The sequence below is a fragment of the Lissotriton vulgaris genome, chromosome 8, assembly GCF_964263255.1.
Source record: "Lissotriton vulgaris chromosome 8, aLisVul1.2, whole genome shotgun sequence".
Classification (NCBI taxonomy): Eukaryota; Metazoa; Chordata; class Amphibia; order Caudata; family Salamandridae; genus Lissotriton; species Lissotriton vulgaris.
In genome coordinates this window covers 129,079,165-129,095,103 of record NC_141696.1, presented here as the reverse complement: position 1 = coordinate 129,095,103, position 15,939 = coordinate 129,079,165, and the positions used below count along the sequence as shown (strand labels likewise).

The 15,939-nt window shown below is 49.4% G+C and overlaps 1 protein-coding gene across 2 annotated transcripts in view; it reads right to left on the bottom strand.

The window, feature by feature from the left end:
- The window catches only part of SPCS2 (signal peptidase complex subunit 2), a 38,065-nt gene extending 36,367 nt beyond the window's left edge, over positions 1-1,698 (bottom strand). Inside the window, exon 1 of one of the 2 annotated variants that reach the window (XM_086933816.1) lies at positions 1,584-1,698. In XM_086933816.1, coding sequence (XP_086789942.1) covers positions 1,584-1,622 — 39 coding nt within the window. In that variant the 5' untranslated portion in view covers positions 1,623-1,698. The remainder of the gene's footprint in view (positions 1-1,583) is intronic. The other variant, XM_086933817.1, reaches the window with a different exon arrangement.
- Between the last annotated feature and the right edge of the window lie 14,241 nt (positions 1,699-15,939).

The following is a 15,939-nucleotide window of genomic DNA, read 5'->3' as shown; positions in this document are numbered from 1 at the left end:
CCACTGATTTATGGGTATTGTTCCCTGCGGTCTGGGTTCTAGTTATGGTAGCGTGGGTGCTATACAAAGATTAATACTTTAGAAGTTTATGCATATATCAGAACATTGGCAAAGTGTAGCTGATTCGGTATCTTTTAAATTGGAAATCAGGTACATGGTCTCATGTAGCTCATAGGACCATGCATACGACCCACCAATAACTTGATGAATCTGGCTCTCGTGGTTGTGGCCCCATGGAGGACCACACGGCACATCTGCATTACAGAAGTGTTAAGGCTGAATGAAGCACAACCATGTTTATGGGAGTCGTCCTCCCCGTATCTCTTCCCACTCCTACATTGGCAAGAAGGAGCATGCAATATTAAAACAGTAATTGTAAATCTTTAAATGGAAATGGAAATTTGGCTGAGCCTTTCAAACTCAACAAATTGGTGCATCCAAACGAATTTTCAGAATGACTGGATGTGCAGTGAAATGGTCAGGTAGAAGTGTTCATCAAAACGATTGGAAATATTTAAATTCTGCTTATAATGTACTAATTGGTGGGTCAACGTGCGCAGCTCCAACAGCCAATGTTTAGAGGCAAAAAGGAGGGTGTCCAGGTGGAATTATTAGCCAAAAAGGCAAATATGCCTTTGTAGTCATTTTCTGTAACATTTCAACTACAAGGAGCTCCCTTTCTTCTGAACGCTAACACATCCACTCAAGGGCTGTACTGCTGGTACTCCAACTGTGTTACGTGGCAAAATCTTTACGCGATAGACAAGTCAAACTAAAAACTGCACTTACTGGATCCACGTGATTTAAACTGTCTCGTCAGAAGCATATTCTCTGTATAGCTAAAGCTACTGGTTGGCAGCAAACGATTAATTAGTAGAAGGGTACTTTCCGAAAACAACAATTTTCGCGTTTTAATTTGTGACTTTGGAAATAAAGGAAAGACCTTTCAGAACGGTTAGCCAGTTCCAAAATGCTCTACTTTAGTACCCCCTTCCACTTCTAAGAATATCAGTCCGATGCACTTTAAGGTAGAGGGTTTAGGAAGAGATTTCGTGCTCAAACCTGTCAATTGACCGGTTACAAATAGGTTTCACGGGACTCAGGTGCAGCATATGGATTGGCAGCTGAACAAACTGCGTTCGTCTTAAAAACAATGACATTGTTAAATAATGCACTAACAGAAACCACAAGAGGCCGGTCCCCAGTTAAGACACAGCTGGAATCAACTGAAATGTACTTGCCATTAGTTCAGCAGATAGCCAAAATCCCAAAGCACATTTACAACTGGACAGCTGCGATCCCCGCTATGGCCATTGCATGGAAGTCTGTATAACTGTAATCCCAGCTCCCCCCTAGCAATCCGCAAGGGCTCCCCTGGGACCATAACCCCCGCCCGTAGGGGCGCCCTGTGGGTAGGAACTACGAGGAGGCACAGCAGGGATACAGCCGCACCGAAGAATAGAGAGCTTGGTTCCAATCCCCTTCCACTTGAGGACGCTGCAGAGCATGCCTCTCCGGGAGTAGCTGCAAAGACTCTACCTCCCCTCACCCCCAGACCCCGCGCTGCGCCCCCAGCTCATTACTTTCTCCAGGAGCCCGTTCTTTCCGCTTCTCGACGACATCTTGAAATAAGCCAACTGTCTGCCCCCTCCAGTTCCTCGACTTGTGCGTCGCTCATTGGTGGATTAGGAGGCTGACGTAGCACTAGTGGGTGGAGCCGAGCAGTCCTGTGAGAGAGACAGTGTCCGTGCATCTTAACGGAACCACAGGACTGTACAGGAAACGGAGCCCGTTAGTGAAGCCAAAGTACAACGTCAAGAACGAAATCTCGTTAAAAAAAATAAAAAAAATAGGCATTCAAATATATGTTTATTCCAAAGTTAGGAAGCACGAACATACTATATATATAAATAATACGGTACTCTATTCTAAACACCAATATAACATTCAGCGACTTTAGCGTGTCAAGAAATACTTACATTCACCTTTTCATTACGGCGGCTTTATTTGGATGACGCCGAGGTCAGGCAATCGAAGCTGCGAGCCTATAATAGCGAGAGCGTTTTATGCACAACAGCCATCTTTAAAGGGCATACCTCTGTAGGACGACGACGAAATGAAAGACATAAAAGCTAAATATTGTTTTCATACATTACAATATGTACCGATAATAGGGAACTACGCGCTATTTGTTATCTGTAACAATAAATAATGATTCTTATATAAAAGGTTACCAAATTTTTAAAAAAGACACGTGGATATGTATACATAACAATGATTACTAACCGAATCAGAAAAAGTGTATGGTTTTTAAATTAAGTCTCACAATGTTGTCCTCTCACGTACTAATGCCGGCAGATCACTCCGTTCACATATGGGCGTCGTTAGACTTTTGACGTATCATGGCTGAAAGGCAAAAAAACCACAAAAAAACGCATTAGTCCTTTTTTTCGTTTTTCATGTCATGTTCGTTCCAGATGTTTACTCGTGTAGTTTTCTCCCGCGACTTGGCTAAAAAAGGAAGCCACAAAAAAAACTACAAGACCCACGAGACCGTGCAACGTGAGGGCAAAAACTGAACGAAGCATGATGGGAGTTGTGGTTTGAGAGCTTCGTCATAGACCTGCGCGGTGGAATGCGCTTTCCCATGACATTTGATAGCGTCCTTGTTGCCTGGAAACGGCACTTCAGCCAGGAGGAACATGGCGACTCCAGCGGAGTCTGCAAGTTAAGCTGATCGATGAGCAGAAAGAGCACCACAACAGAAGCTCCGAGCCTCTGATGGAAGAAACTCCTGAGAGGTAATCAGAGACATAACCCTTACACCCCCAACTGCGTTCTTTAAGCGGTTTCTCCCCCCTCCTTATTCTTTCCCATTTTTCGCCGTATAGCTCATTCATTGTATACATGCTCAGTCTCCAGTATGAGTATTTTCACCTACTTTTCACCCTTATATTTTCCCTTGAAGAACTTCTTCTTTTTCGATTAGCAACCCCTACTCACATTTCTATCTTGTCTCCCTCTTGCATGTTCCCGATGTAGTCATCGCAGTTCTATGCAAGCTGTAGAGGTATTGCCACGTGACATGTGAAATACGATAATGCATTTTTTAAAGATATATTCTATTGTTTACAGCTGAATAACAGCAATACAGAAAATAAAAAGACACAAACTGCAACCACCCTCAAACATTTGAAATGCAATAAGAACTGATCGCAGATCAGTGCCCACAGAAGGAAACATCTTAACAGGCGCGGTGCGTCCATTGGGGCCCACTAAGCCCCATGGACCCACCACGTTGTCACTAGAAGCCAAACACAATTATTTAAAAAAAATCGCGCTATCTGCCGGCCGGGAAACCGGGAGACACCCGACCTTCCCGGGGTGCGCAAGAGGGGGGGGGGGGGGGGGGGAAGGATCGGGCTGCTGCAGCTGCGCAAGTGTATTTTTGGGCACAAACATGCCCGCGCATGCGCAGATCGTTTTCTTGTGAATTCCCCCTTAGAGAGAGGACCAGGGGGCGGGCCGCAGCCCCCGGGGTTACACAGGGCGACTGGGCGAGGAGTCATGGTGCCCCCCCAGCCAATCCTGGCGCAGGATTGGCTGGTCACTACATAGCCCTGTTACATAACCCCTGACGGATAGCACGGCCGACTTTGGTGATGGGAAACCAGGTTCGAGCCTCTTATCGAACCATAAAAATGTATACATGACTTACACTGGTGTTAAATAAATAGATATTTTAAAAAACAAATAAAAATGATGTTCCGACTAAGGTGTGAAATTGGTGTCAAATAAATACATGTTTTTAAAAACAATTAATATTAATCATGTATCATTGGTGCTGGAGTACAAGGTTCGAGACTGGTATTAAACACTGACAAGCTGTGTGCAAGTTATAGGGTCATACAAATACATGAATGATGGATGGATGCATGAATGGATGCAGGATGAATGATGGGTGGATGAATGGATGGGTGGATGCATGAATGAATGATGGATGCAGGATGGGTGGATGGGTAGATGAATGCATGATGGATGCAGGATGGATGCAGGGTGGATGGATGGGTGCATGAATGAATGATGGATGCAGGATGGGTGGATGGATGATGGATGAATGATGGGTGGATGAATGGATGGGTGGATGCATGAATGAATGATGGATGCAGGATAGATGCAGGATGGGTGGATGGGTAAATGAATGAATGATGGATGCAGGGTGCATGGATGGGTGCATGAATGAATGATGGATGCAGGATGGGTGGATGGATGGATGATGGATGAATGATGGGTGGATGAATGGATGGGTGGATGCATGAATGAATGATGGATGCAGGATGGATGCAGGATGGGTGGATGAATGAATGATGGATGCAGGATGGATGCAGGGTGGATGGATGGGTGCATGAATGAATGATGGATGGATGGATGGGTGGATGCAGGAATGGATGCAGGAATGGATGGATGATGGATGGGTGGGTGGATGGATGAGTGGATGGATGCATGAATGAATGAATGATGGATGCTGGATGGGTGGATGGATGGGTGGATGAATGAATGATGGATGCAGGATGGATGGGTGGATGGATGGGTGCATGAATGAATGATGGATGCAGGATGGATGGATGGATGGATGCATGAATGGATGCAGGAATGGATGATGGATGGGTGGGTGGGTGGATGGATGCATGAATGATGGATGGATGATGGATGGGTGGATGAATGAATGATGGATGCTGGATGGGTGGATGGATGGGTGGATGAATGAATGATGGATGCAGGATGGATGGGTGGATGGATGGATGGGTGGATGGATGGATGGGTGCATGAATGAATGATGGATGCAGGATGGGTGGATGAATGAATGATGGATGCAGGATGGATGCAGGGTGGATGGATGGGTGCATGAATGAATGATGGATGCAGGATGGATGGATGCATGAATGGATGCAGGAATGGATGCAGGAATGGATGATGGATGGGTGGATGGATGGGTGGGTGGATGGATGGATGCATGAATGATGGATGGATGCTGGATGGGTGGATGGATGGATGGATGGGTGGATGGGTGGATGAATGAATGATGGATGCAGGATGGATGGGTGGATGGATGGATGGGTGCATGAATGAATGATGGATGCAGGATGGATGGATGGGTGGACACATGAATGGATGCAGGATGGATGATGGATGGGTGGAAGGGTGGATGGATTGGTGGATGGATGGATGCATGAATGAATGATGGATGGATGGGTGGATGGATGGATGGGTGGATGCATGAATGAATGATGGATGCAGGATGGATGGGTGGATGGATGGATGGGTGGATGCATGAATGAATGATGGATGCAGGATGGATGGATGGGTGAATGCATGAATGAATGATGGATGCTGGATGGATGGGTGGATGCATGAATGAATGATGGATGCAGGATGGATGCAGAATTGGTGGATGGATGGATGGGTGGGTGGGTGGATGGATGGATGGGTGGATGCATGAATGATGTATGGATGGATGCAAGGTGGTTCGGGCTCGCTCGCTCGCTGTGCTCGCTCGCTGCGGTGCAATATGCAAATTAGTTTACGCCCCACCACTTTCAAATGTCACCAGCCGCCCCTGCATCTTAAGTATCATGTCCCGACACTTTCCTCTCATGGCTACAAGGCGAAACAACACCTGTAACCAGTGATTTAAATGGAAAAAAATAAGGGCAGGTACTCGCCAAATTGAGATATGGACTAGGGGGCGGGGCTTGGGGTGGAGCTAGGGGGCGGAGCTATGGGCAGCACAAAGGAATCAAAAATTAGCTAGCATTCGCGCCAAGAATTTTCAATTCTATTAAGGACACGGAGGCGAGGATTATGCTTCTCTTTCTTTACTGTATAAACACAGCAGCCAATAAACATACAGTTTAGTGCAATAAAAAACTTCAAAGTCCATGGTGCTTGGCGTAGCCACGCCCCCTTCAGCACCCATAAGAGCCTAGGACACACCTTCAGCTTCCTCTTTCTTTGCGCGAACTGCACAAGTCCATGAACCATAACAGTCTATAACTTCTCCAACATGGAAAAAACCGGGACCCTGGTCCAACATTATTCTTCAACGGAAGACTTCTTACTCCTTGTTCTTGTCATTGCCTGGAAAAAACGAAATAGACAACCCGTAACTGCTGTAAACAACAGAGTATTCATAAACAACGGGTGGGCAAGCATGATCATACAATGAACATAGCCGGGTGGGATAATCCTCGCCTCCGTGTCCTTAATAGAATTGAAAATTCTTGGCGCGAATGCTAGCTAATTTTTGATTCTATTACAGGACCGGAGGCTTCAGATTATGCTAGTTTAAAGCTGTATTGAATACCATAGAGGTAATGTCTCCCACCGGCTTATAATAGAACTGTCTGAATGTAGATTCAGACGACCAATCTGCACAATGCATTATATCTTGAACATTAGCCCCCAACAGAAATGATTTTGAAGCCATGGCACCTCGCACCGAGTGCGCCCCGAACAATTGAACATCAATACCAGACTCCTTCATGATAAATTTCAACCATCTTGCAATAGTAGCCGAGGACACAGGCTTAAAAGGTTTCTGCACAGCTATCAAAAGCTGTGTGACCCGGCGGGCCTTATGGAACGAGTACACTCCTCGTATGATTTCAAGCATTGGACCACACATAATTTTGGATTACTAGGAAAAGCATTGTATTCAATGTGTCTAGACAGTGTTTTTGTGCGACCTGTGATAGTAAAAGAAACTCCTTCCGGAGTAAATACTCTACCTGCAATATCCAGGGCGCGAACGTCTGATGATCTTCTGCACGCCGACAAACATAACAACATCGCTAACTTCGCTGACAACTGTTACCTAGAAAGCAAGTTGTTAGACAGCCAGTTGTCCAGAAATTTAATAACCACAGAGACATCCCAAAGCCCCGAATACTTGGGCTTGGGGGGATTCGCTACCCGAACGCCTTTAAGCAGTGTACAAACCAAGGGATGCACACCCACTGGTTTCCCGTCAATGCGAACGTGTCCCGCCGAGATGGCCGACCGGAAATTGTTCACGGATCTGTAGGCCAAACCGCTAGTGGCTTTGTCGGACAAGAAATTTACTATGTGAGAAATTCCTGCCCCCTAGGGATCCAGATCCCGTTCCACGCACCAACATACCCAACTCTTCCAGGCTGAAGAGTACCTTTTCCTCGTGGAGGGAGCCCAGGCTTGCTTAATGTAATCGCTAGCCGCTCCCGAAATTCCAGGCACGTGCCACCGTTGCCTGAAAGCCTCCATGCCATCAGCGTGAGGCCCCGGGATGTGATTAGCGGGTGCCGTTCCCGTGCTGGTCCCAGCAATAGCGTCTCTGACCATGGAAGTCTCCTGGGGAGGTCGCAACACATCTCTAACAGCATCGGGAACCATGGTTGCGACTGCCACAGAGGCGTCACTAGAATCACCTCGGCCTTCTGCTTGAGAATATGAGAGGCCACTCGTGGGATCAATAGAAAGGGAGGAAACGCATAGTTCACCGCCCCCGACCAGTCCTGCAAGAAGGCATCCGTCGCCTCCGCTGCTGGATCCGGCATCCAGCTGAAAAACCTGGGAAGTTGACGGTTCAGTCTGGATGCAAATAGGTCTATCTGGCAGGGACCCCACAGGTCCTGCAACCAATGGAATATCTTGGGCAACAGCTGCCAATCGCTGTAGTCGCGAAGATGTCTCGAGTTCCAGTCTGCTACTACATTGGACTGCCCTGGAATATATTCCGCAATCACCGAGATCTGATGACTGAGACAATAATGCCAAAAATCCTTGGCTATCTCCACCAGCATGGACGATCTCGTCCCCCCCAGCTTGTTTATATATCGAACCGCAGACACGTTGTCCATCCGAAGGAGGATGCAACACGAGTGTTTCTGGGGTGAGAGCGTCTTGATCGCGAGGGAGCCCGCCAGGAGCTCCAGACAATTTATGTGCAACTTTAGTTCTTCTTGCGACCATCTTACTCCTGTGGAAACCTCGCCACAACGCGCGCCCCAGCCCCAACGGCTGGCGTCCGATTCTATGACAACTTCCGGTACGGAGCCTGTAGGAAGGTACATCCTGACTATGGTTGCCCCCAACTTTTTGCCCTGTGTTTTAGCTGGTTTTGGACATAGTCGACCTGGGACCCTGCCAATCAGGACCCCAGGCCTACTGCTCTCTCTTTAAAATGGATTCCATGTACCCTAGGTACATTTCCAATTGGTACTGGGCCACCCTATCAGACCCTGTAACTCAGGGCATGGGTGTACCCAGGGCTGCCAGGGGCTGCAGCATGTATTATGCCACCCCTGGCTGGCCTCCTAAATTTGACACAACTGGCTGCATGACAGCTGGGGCAAAGTCGTGTAATCACCCTTTGCTGTAGGTGTAGTATACCTATACCTAACCCTAAAATGGACACACAGATTCCTATCAGTCACTCCTATGGCAGGCCTTGACAATCCTGAAGGCAGAGTGCTTGGAATCGTGTGAGATGGTGCTCTGGCATGAGCTGAGCCTGTCTGCAGCTTGCGGAATCAAGTCCTAATAGCTGTTCCATGATATCGCATACCATATACTCTTAAGTGCATTATAATCCTCGCGGTTAAATGCTATCTTTGGTATTGCTTTATCAAAACATGTCGAGTAAGGTGTCATACGAATTGGAATACTAACCCCTCGCCAATTCTGGCGACGGGGTTAGCATTCCACCCTTCTAGAGGGACACGACATGTATGTAACTGTGAACCCCGGTTAAAGTTAACTGAAGCCTCAGCTCCACAAAATGGATGCTGCCACCACAGACACGAGTCTGACCCCCTGCAGCTGGGAGTCCTTCCAGCGAGGGGAGCCTGGACAAAGGGTTTCCTGTCAGGGGCGGTGCTAGCACCGTCCCAGACATGGTTTTGTGTATCCTGGGTAGGCAGGGCTTTACAGGAAGGTGACTGCTGAGTGGCACCCCGGTGCTCACTACGCATAGGCCGGTCTGAACCAGTTCCAGGGGCACACCAGCCCCTGGCCTGGGGAAGTCCAGCATGGCTGAGGGGTGTAACCACCCCCCACCTAGTCCCACCCATAGGCAGGACCTAGTCACCGGGTCAGCCCCCTTTTTTAGTATAAAGATGGGAGCGGGCCCCCTGTTAAAATTAGATCATCTTTGGAATCAAGATACCACTTTCTTCGAAAGGACTTCACGATTTCTTCTTCAAGATTCTCCCTTGTGGCTAAGGAGTAGTCACCCTGCATCAAGCAGGCACCATCCTAAAGAACACTGCGGTCTGCTGCAAGTCCTTCATCACGAATCCGACGACCCAGCTCGACGAGACCCGGCTTCCCTGGCACCTCTGACCTCTACTCACCTCTACAGCCAAGCTGAGAACCGTGAGTGCGACGAGACCTCAAGGGACCGACGATCGCCAAGACTGCACGACATCTTTACTGCAAGCCCACCGTGTCCTCCACTGGTGAGTGCTTTGGGGTCCGAGAAGCCCCGACCCTGCGCAGCTCCAGCACCCAAGATCAGCCTCCCTGCATCTCCACGATCGGCGTGGGGCCCTTCTGCTGTTTGCTGTGCACCGCGTTGTTTGGCTACTAGCCGGCTGGGCTGTGGCCCTCTGAACGACGCCCAACGACTTCACGACTGCTGGTCTGGTTGCTCCAGGCTGGCCCTTGCTTCCTTGTTCAAGAGAGGCACCCCGGACCCTCCTGGTCCACTCCAGACGCCATTTTAGGTCCACCGCGTGGGCTTGAATTTGCCAAGGCTTTGTTGCCCAATCCTGGGTCCAGCGACGCCGACAGCTTCCATCTTCGTGGGACAGCTCGATCCTCCATCCTGGTCGCCGACAACGCCTCCTGGTCCGTGAGATCTTCGAGTCAAGCGTCACCCACTCACCTAGTCGAGGTGGCTACCATCCGGTGCCCTCCTGGTGCCCACTGACTACTGGCTAGTAGTCTCGAACTTGGTCCCCTCTGCTTTCAGGTGTCATCTATCTTCGAGATCCAGGCTTGGATCCAACTGAACTTTCTTCACTGGTCACCGGCCAGCATCTTTTCTTCCGGCTCCTGGTCCGTCTACGAGGATTCCCGATGTCTTTTCAGACCTATGCAGCTGCAGCCCCTGGGCTAGGTAACTTCGGCATTTCGGTGCCCCAGCATAGCCTCACTATCCAAGGGTCAGAATCTACTTTCGTTTTCTCCCTACCAGGTCGGGTTCGCCCGAGAACACTAACTTTCTAATTCCTAGCTACCATAGACTTTTGTCCCGCATCTCGCGTGAGAGTGCACACACTGCACCCGAGTCCCCTAGGCCTCCTAGAAGTAATCTAACGATTCCCTAGTCAAGTCCTAGCGATTCCAAAAGCTATTAGTATTGTACTTACCTGCTAGGAATTTCGCATTCCACTTTCAGAGTATATGGTTTTCCGTGCCCCTCGGGCATTTGTATATACTGTGCTAACTTAAGTATTTTTGTAAGAGTTTTGGTTTGTGCTTAGTACCCTGTCCTCATAAAGAGTACAGGGCTGTTGTGGTCTTTAAATAAATAACTGTTTATTTTCATAACACTTGTGTGGTGTCCTTTCACTTGGTATTCAAGGGGTATATGTGTGGTAAACAGCTGGCTTAACACGCCCTCTCGAGTCTTTAGCCTTAGACTGCTCGTATCCACGCTACTAGGATAGCTGGTCTATAAGGTTGACTTACAACCAATCATCAATAAGGGTTGCTGGACTGATACATAGTGTTCACTAGAATAGTGAGCACTGCATATCAGGCCACCTTCTCACATTGGTGAGCAGCGGTTGGGATTTGAGCTTGCTGTTGTTTTACCACACGTATCCTAAGAATATCTTGTTGAAAGATCACATAAGTACTGTTAGGTACATATAACTAAAGCTTAGAATACTCTGAGTTCTACTGAACCAGCTGTTGTAGCTCCTCAAGGCTTAGCACACCTTGGCTGCAACTCTAGCAAGGGACCAGTAGGTAACACATAGTGTAGGTAGGTGCATCACTTACACCACACTAGAAGCAGTATGTCGGTCACAGGAGGAAACACTGAGTCTCCCCTTGTGCCAGTTGACCCTCCACAGGTCATCCCTTCAAAATATACTGCTCTTAGCTTCCATGAGATGAGACAAGTGTGTACTCTCAGGAAACTAAAACAGGGGTCTAACCCCACCACTTCCTTTCTGATTGGTCTCTTAGAGGCCTATGATGCCAGTAGGGCTGGTAACCCAGACCCTTCTAATCCAGAAGGAAGTATGCCCTCCTTACAGGGTCCCTTTGATATCCATCCCCTCCATGAGGCAGATGATGCTGAGGAGGAGGATGAGTTGTCTGGGGATGAGGCAGATAAGGGACAGCTAGAAGTCAGTAGACTAAGCAGGTCCAACTTAAGCAGACATGAGCTTGGTACTGGGGGACTCCTGGGCCCACTCTCAGGTCAGCTTAACATTGGGAATGGACGAGTTAGGTCTCTATCAAGAGGCTCTAACAGATCCTTTCGAACCAATGGCTCTCTCAACTCTTCTCACAGAGGGATGTCTTCCCCTAAGAGGAGAGTGTATGAAGCTGAAGAAAGGGCAGTCAAACTGAGGATTGAAAGGGAAGAACTTGCCCTGGCCAAAGAGAGACTTGCCCTTGCTAGAGAGCAAGAATTATGTGGGCTAGTTCCCACTGGTGGCAGCAATAAACCTAGCAATAGGGAAAGGAGTTTTGATACAAAGCACCTGAATAAGATAGTGCCCCCCTTTAAAGAAGGGGATGACATCCACAAATGGATTACTGCTTTGGAGAGAGCCTGCACTGTGCAGGGTGTTCCCCAAAGTCAGTGGGCAGCTATCTTGTGGCTCTCCTTTGATGGTAAAGGTAGAGATAAGCTCCTCACCACAAGGGTGGAGGATGCTAACAATTACCAAGTCTTGAAGAATGTACTGGTTGATGGGTTTGGTTTAACCACTGAACAATACAGGATGCTGTTCAGAGACACCCAGAAAACTCAGTCTCAAGATTGGACTGACTTTGTTGATTGTGCCACTAAGGCTTTTGAAGGCTGGCTACTGGGTAGTAAGGTTACTGATTTTAAAGGATTGTATAATCTAATTATGAGGGAGCAAATCTTAAGTAATTGTCAGAACCAGCTATTACATCAGCACCTGGTAGACTCTGAGTTGACCTCTCCACAGGAATTGGGTAAGAGGGCAGACAAATGGGTCAGAACCAGGGTGAGGCCTAAAAACCAGGGTGGTGACCAGAAAAAGGAATCAACCAAGCCTCAAGAGAAGGGTGGGGATAAATCCACAGAGAAGACTTCCCAAGGGCCCCAAAACTCCAACAAGGGTGGTGGGTCCCAGAACACTCCTTCTGAACAAAAGAAACCTTATTGCCATACCTGTAAACAGGTGGGCCATTACAAAAGTGATGCCAGTTGCCCTAAAAATGGTAATAAGGGAAATATACCCCCAGGTAATACTCCTAAACCTCCTGTTACCACTAGTGGTAATCCCCCAGGTGGTGGGAGTGCCCCCAAGAATGTGGTGGGCATTACTCTGGGCCAACAGGAGGACTATGGCTTAGCCAGGTTCCCTGACCACACTCTTGTCTGTGAAACTGGCATGGGGTTTGCCAACTTCACTACTGGACCCCACATTTTGGGCAAGTATAGACAAGAAGTTTTAGTGAATGGTCAGAAAGTTGAGGCATTCAGAGACACAGGGGCCAGCCTCACCATGGTGAGTGACCATCTGGTCCCCTCTGCTCAACTGACCCCTGGTTTTACTTATCAGGTGACAGACATTCATGGAATAAAGAGAAGGCATCCCATGGCAGTAGTCAAGCTCAGCTGGGGTAATGTCACAGGGCCCATGAGAGTGGCAGTGACAGATAACCTACCTGTAGATTGCTTACTGGGGAATGACCTGGAACTCTCAGCATGGGCTGAGGTGGAACAAGAAACTCATTCCAGAATGATAGGCCTATCCAGACAGGTTAGTGGGGCAGTAATAGCTACAGCCCCAGTCCCAGCACCAGTCCTCCCTGAAAAGGTTGGAAGGGCAGTGGTAGCCACTGCCCAGGCTCAGACAGACTTTCCAGAACAGGATAGGAGGGCTGTGACAGTCACAGCCCAAACACAAACTGAGTGCCCTCCTGAAAAGGTTGGCAAGGTTGAAATGGTCTCAGCCTCTACTCAGACAGATAGGGAGGTGGTGAAGCCTGAAACAATGGATCACTCCACTCAAACAGAGAGCATTGAGGAGGAAGAAGAGTCTTCCCCCTCCCAGACACTAGGTGAGAGCCAGCCTCCTCAGGGAACTGACTCTACCCCTGTTGAAGGAACTGCCCCAGAGGTAGTCAGGCCTAGCCTGGCAGAGCCCCTGATGGCAGTGGACCCTTCCCAGGTGGGACCCAGTCTGGAGCAGGTAACCTGCACCTCTCTACCCTGCCTCAGTCAGCCCAGGGCTGAAGAGACCAGGGAGGCCAGTGGTGGACCCCAAAGGGCCCCCTGTCCAAAAGAACCCCTTAATCAGCAGATTAGGATCACTGAAGCTGGTAAACCTAGCCAAGTGAAAATAGAGCAGACTCCTGAGGGATCCCCCTTAAAAGTAGTTAGGGAACTCCCACAGCTGGACACTGTTGGGCACAGCCAAACATGGGGCCTAAAAACCCCAGACCTGACCTGTCCCTCCAGTAAGCCAAACAGAGGGACTCAGCCTCCCGCTTTAGGTAGCCAGAGGCTGACCCTGAGAGCTCAGTGCATCTCAGCTAAAGAAAGAAAGGCACATATGATGGATGGTGATTGGAGGAAGTTGAGCCCAAAGGTAGAGGAGCCTCACTTCAGTACTCCATCCCAGCATCAGCCTTTTGCTTTCCCAAGACACACCAGAGACAGAGATTCCCTATGGTGGAGACCCTCAGATACCCTTAGGGTGAGGGGTTGCCTGGTGGACCATGACACAGGGGGAAACCAAGCCAGAGCTGGTCCTTCCTTATATGGCCACTTAGGTAATAGAGGCTTACCTGGACAAGGATAGCCTTATCTCCTTTCGTTTGGGGGGGGGTTGTGTAGGAAGGTACATCCTGACTATGGTTGCCCCCAACTTTTTGCCCTGTGTTTTAGCTGGTTTTGGACATAGTCGACCTGGGACCCTGCCAATCAGGACCCCAGGCCTACTGCTCTCTCTTTAAAATGGATTCCATGTACCCTAGGTACATTTCCAATTGGTACTGGGCCACCCTATCAGACCCTGTAACTCAGGGCATGGGTGTACCCAGGGCTGCCAGGGGCTGCAGCATGTATTATGCCACCCCTGGCTGGCCTCCTAAATTTGACACAACTGGCTGCATGACAGCTGGGGCAAAGTCGTGTAATCACCCTTTGCTGTAGGTGTAGTATACCTATACCTAACCCTAAAATGGACACACAGATTCCTATCAGTCACTCCTATGGCAGGCCTTGACAATCCTGAAGGCAGAGTGCTTGGAATCGTGTGAGATGGTGCTCTGGCATGAGCTGAGCCTGTCTGCAGCTTGCGGAATCAAGTCCTAATAGCTGTTCCATGATATCGCATACCATATACTCTTAAGTGCATTATAATCCTCGCGGTTAAATGCTATCTTTGGTATTGCTTTATCAAAACATGTCGAGTAAGGTGTCATACGAATTGGAATACTAACCCCTCGCCAATTCTGGCGACGGGGTTAGCATTCCACCCTTCTAGAGGGACACGACATGTATGTAACTGTGAACCCCGGTTAAAGTTAACTGAAGCCTCAGCTCCACAAAATGGATGCTGCCACCACAGACACGAGTCTGACCCCCTGCAGCTGGGAGTCCTTCCAGCGAGGGGAGCCTGGACAAAGGGTTTCCTGTCAGGGGCGGTGCTAGCACCGTCCCAGACATGGTTTTGTGTATCCTGGGTAGGCAGGGCTTTACAGGAAGGTGACTGCTGAGTGGCACCCCGGTGCTCACTACGCATAGGCCGGTCTGAACCAGTTCCAGGGGCACACCAGCCCCTGGCCTGGGGAAGTCCAGCATGGCTGAGGGGTGTAACCACCCCCCACCTAGTCCCACCCATAGGCAGGACCTAGTCACCGGGTCAGCCCCCTTTTTTAGTATAAAGATGGGAGCGGGCCCCCTGTTAAAATTAGATCATCTTTGGAATCAAGATACCACTTTCTTCGAAAGGACTTCACGATTTCTTCTTCAAGATTCTCCCTTGTGGCTAAGGAGTAGTCACCCTGCATCAAGCAGGCACCATCCTAAAGAACACTGCGGTCTGCTGCAAGTCCTTCATCACGAATCCGACGACCCAGCTCGACGAGACCCGGCTTCCCTGGCACCTCTGACCTCTACTCACCTCTACAGCCAAGCTGAGAACCGTGAGTGCGACGAGACCTCAAGGGACCGACGATCGCCAAGACTGCACGACATCTTTACTGCAAGCCCACCGTGTCCTCCACTGGTGAGTGCTTTGGGGTCCGAGAAGCCCCGACCCTGCGCAGCTCCAGCACCCAAGATCAGCCTCCCTGCATCTCCACGATCGGCGTGGGGCCCTTCTGCTGTTTGCTGTGCACCGCGTTGTTTGGCTACTAGCCGGCTGGGCTGTGGCCCTCTGAACGACGCCCAACGACTTCACGACTGCTGGTCTGGTTGCTCCAGGCTGGCCCTTGCTTCCTTGTTCAAGAGAGGCACCCCGGACCCTCCTGGTCCACTCCAGACGCCATTTTAGGTCCACCGCGTGGGCTTGAATTTGCCAAGGCTTTGTTGCCCAATCCTGGGTCCAGCGACGCCGACAGCTTCCATCTTCGTGGGACAGCTCGATCCTCCATCCTGGTCGCCGACAACGCCTCCTGGTCCGTGAGATCTTCGAGTCAAGCGTCACCCACTCACCTAGTCGAGGTGGCTACCAT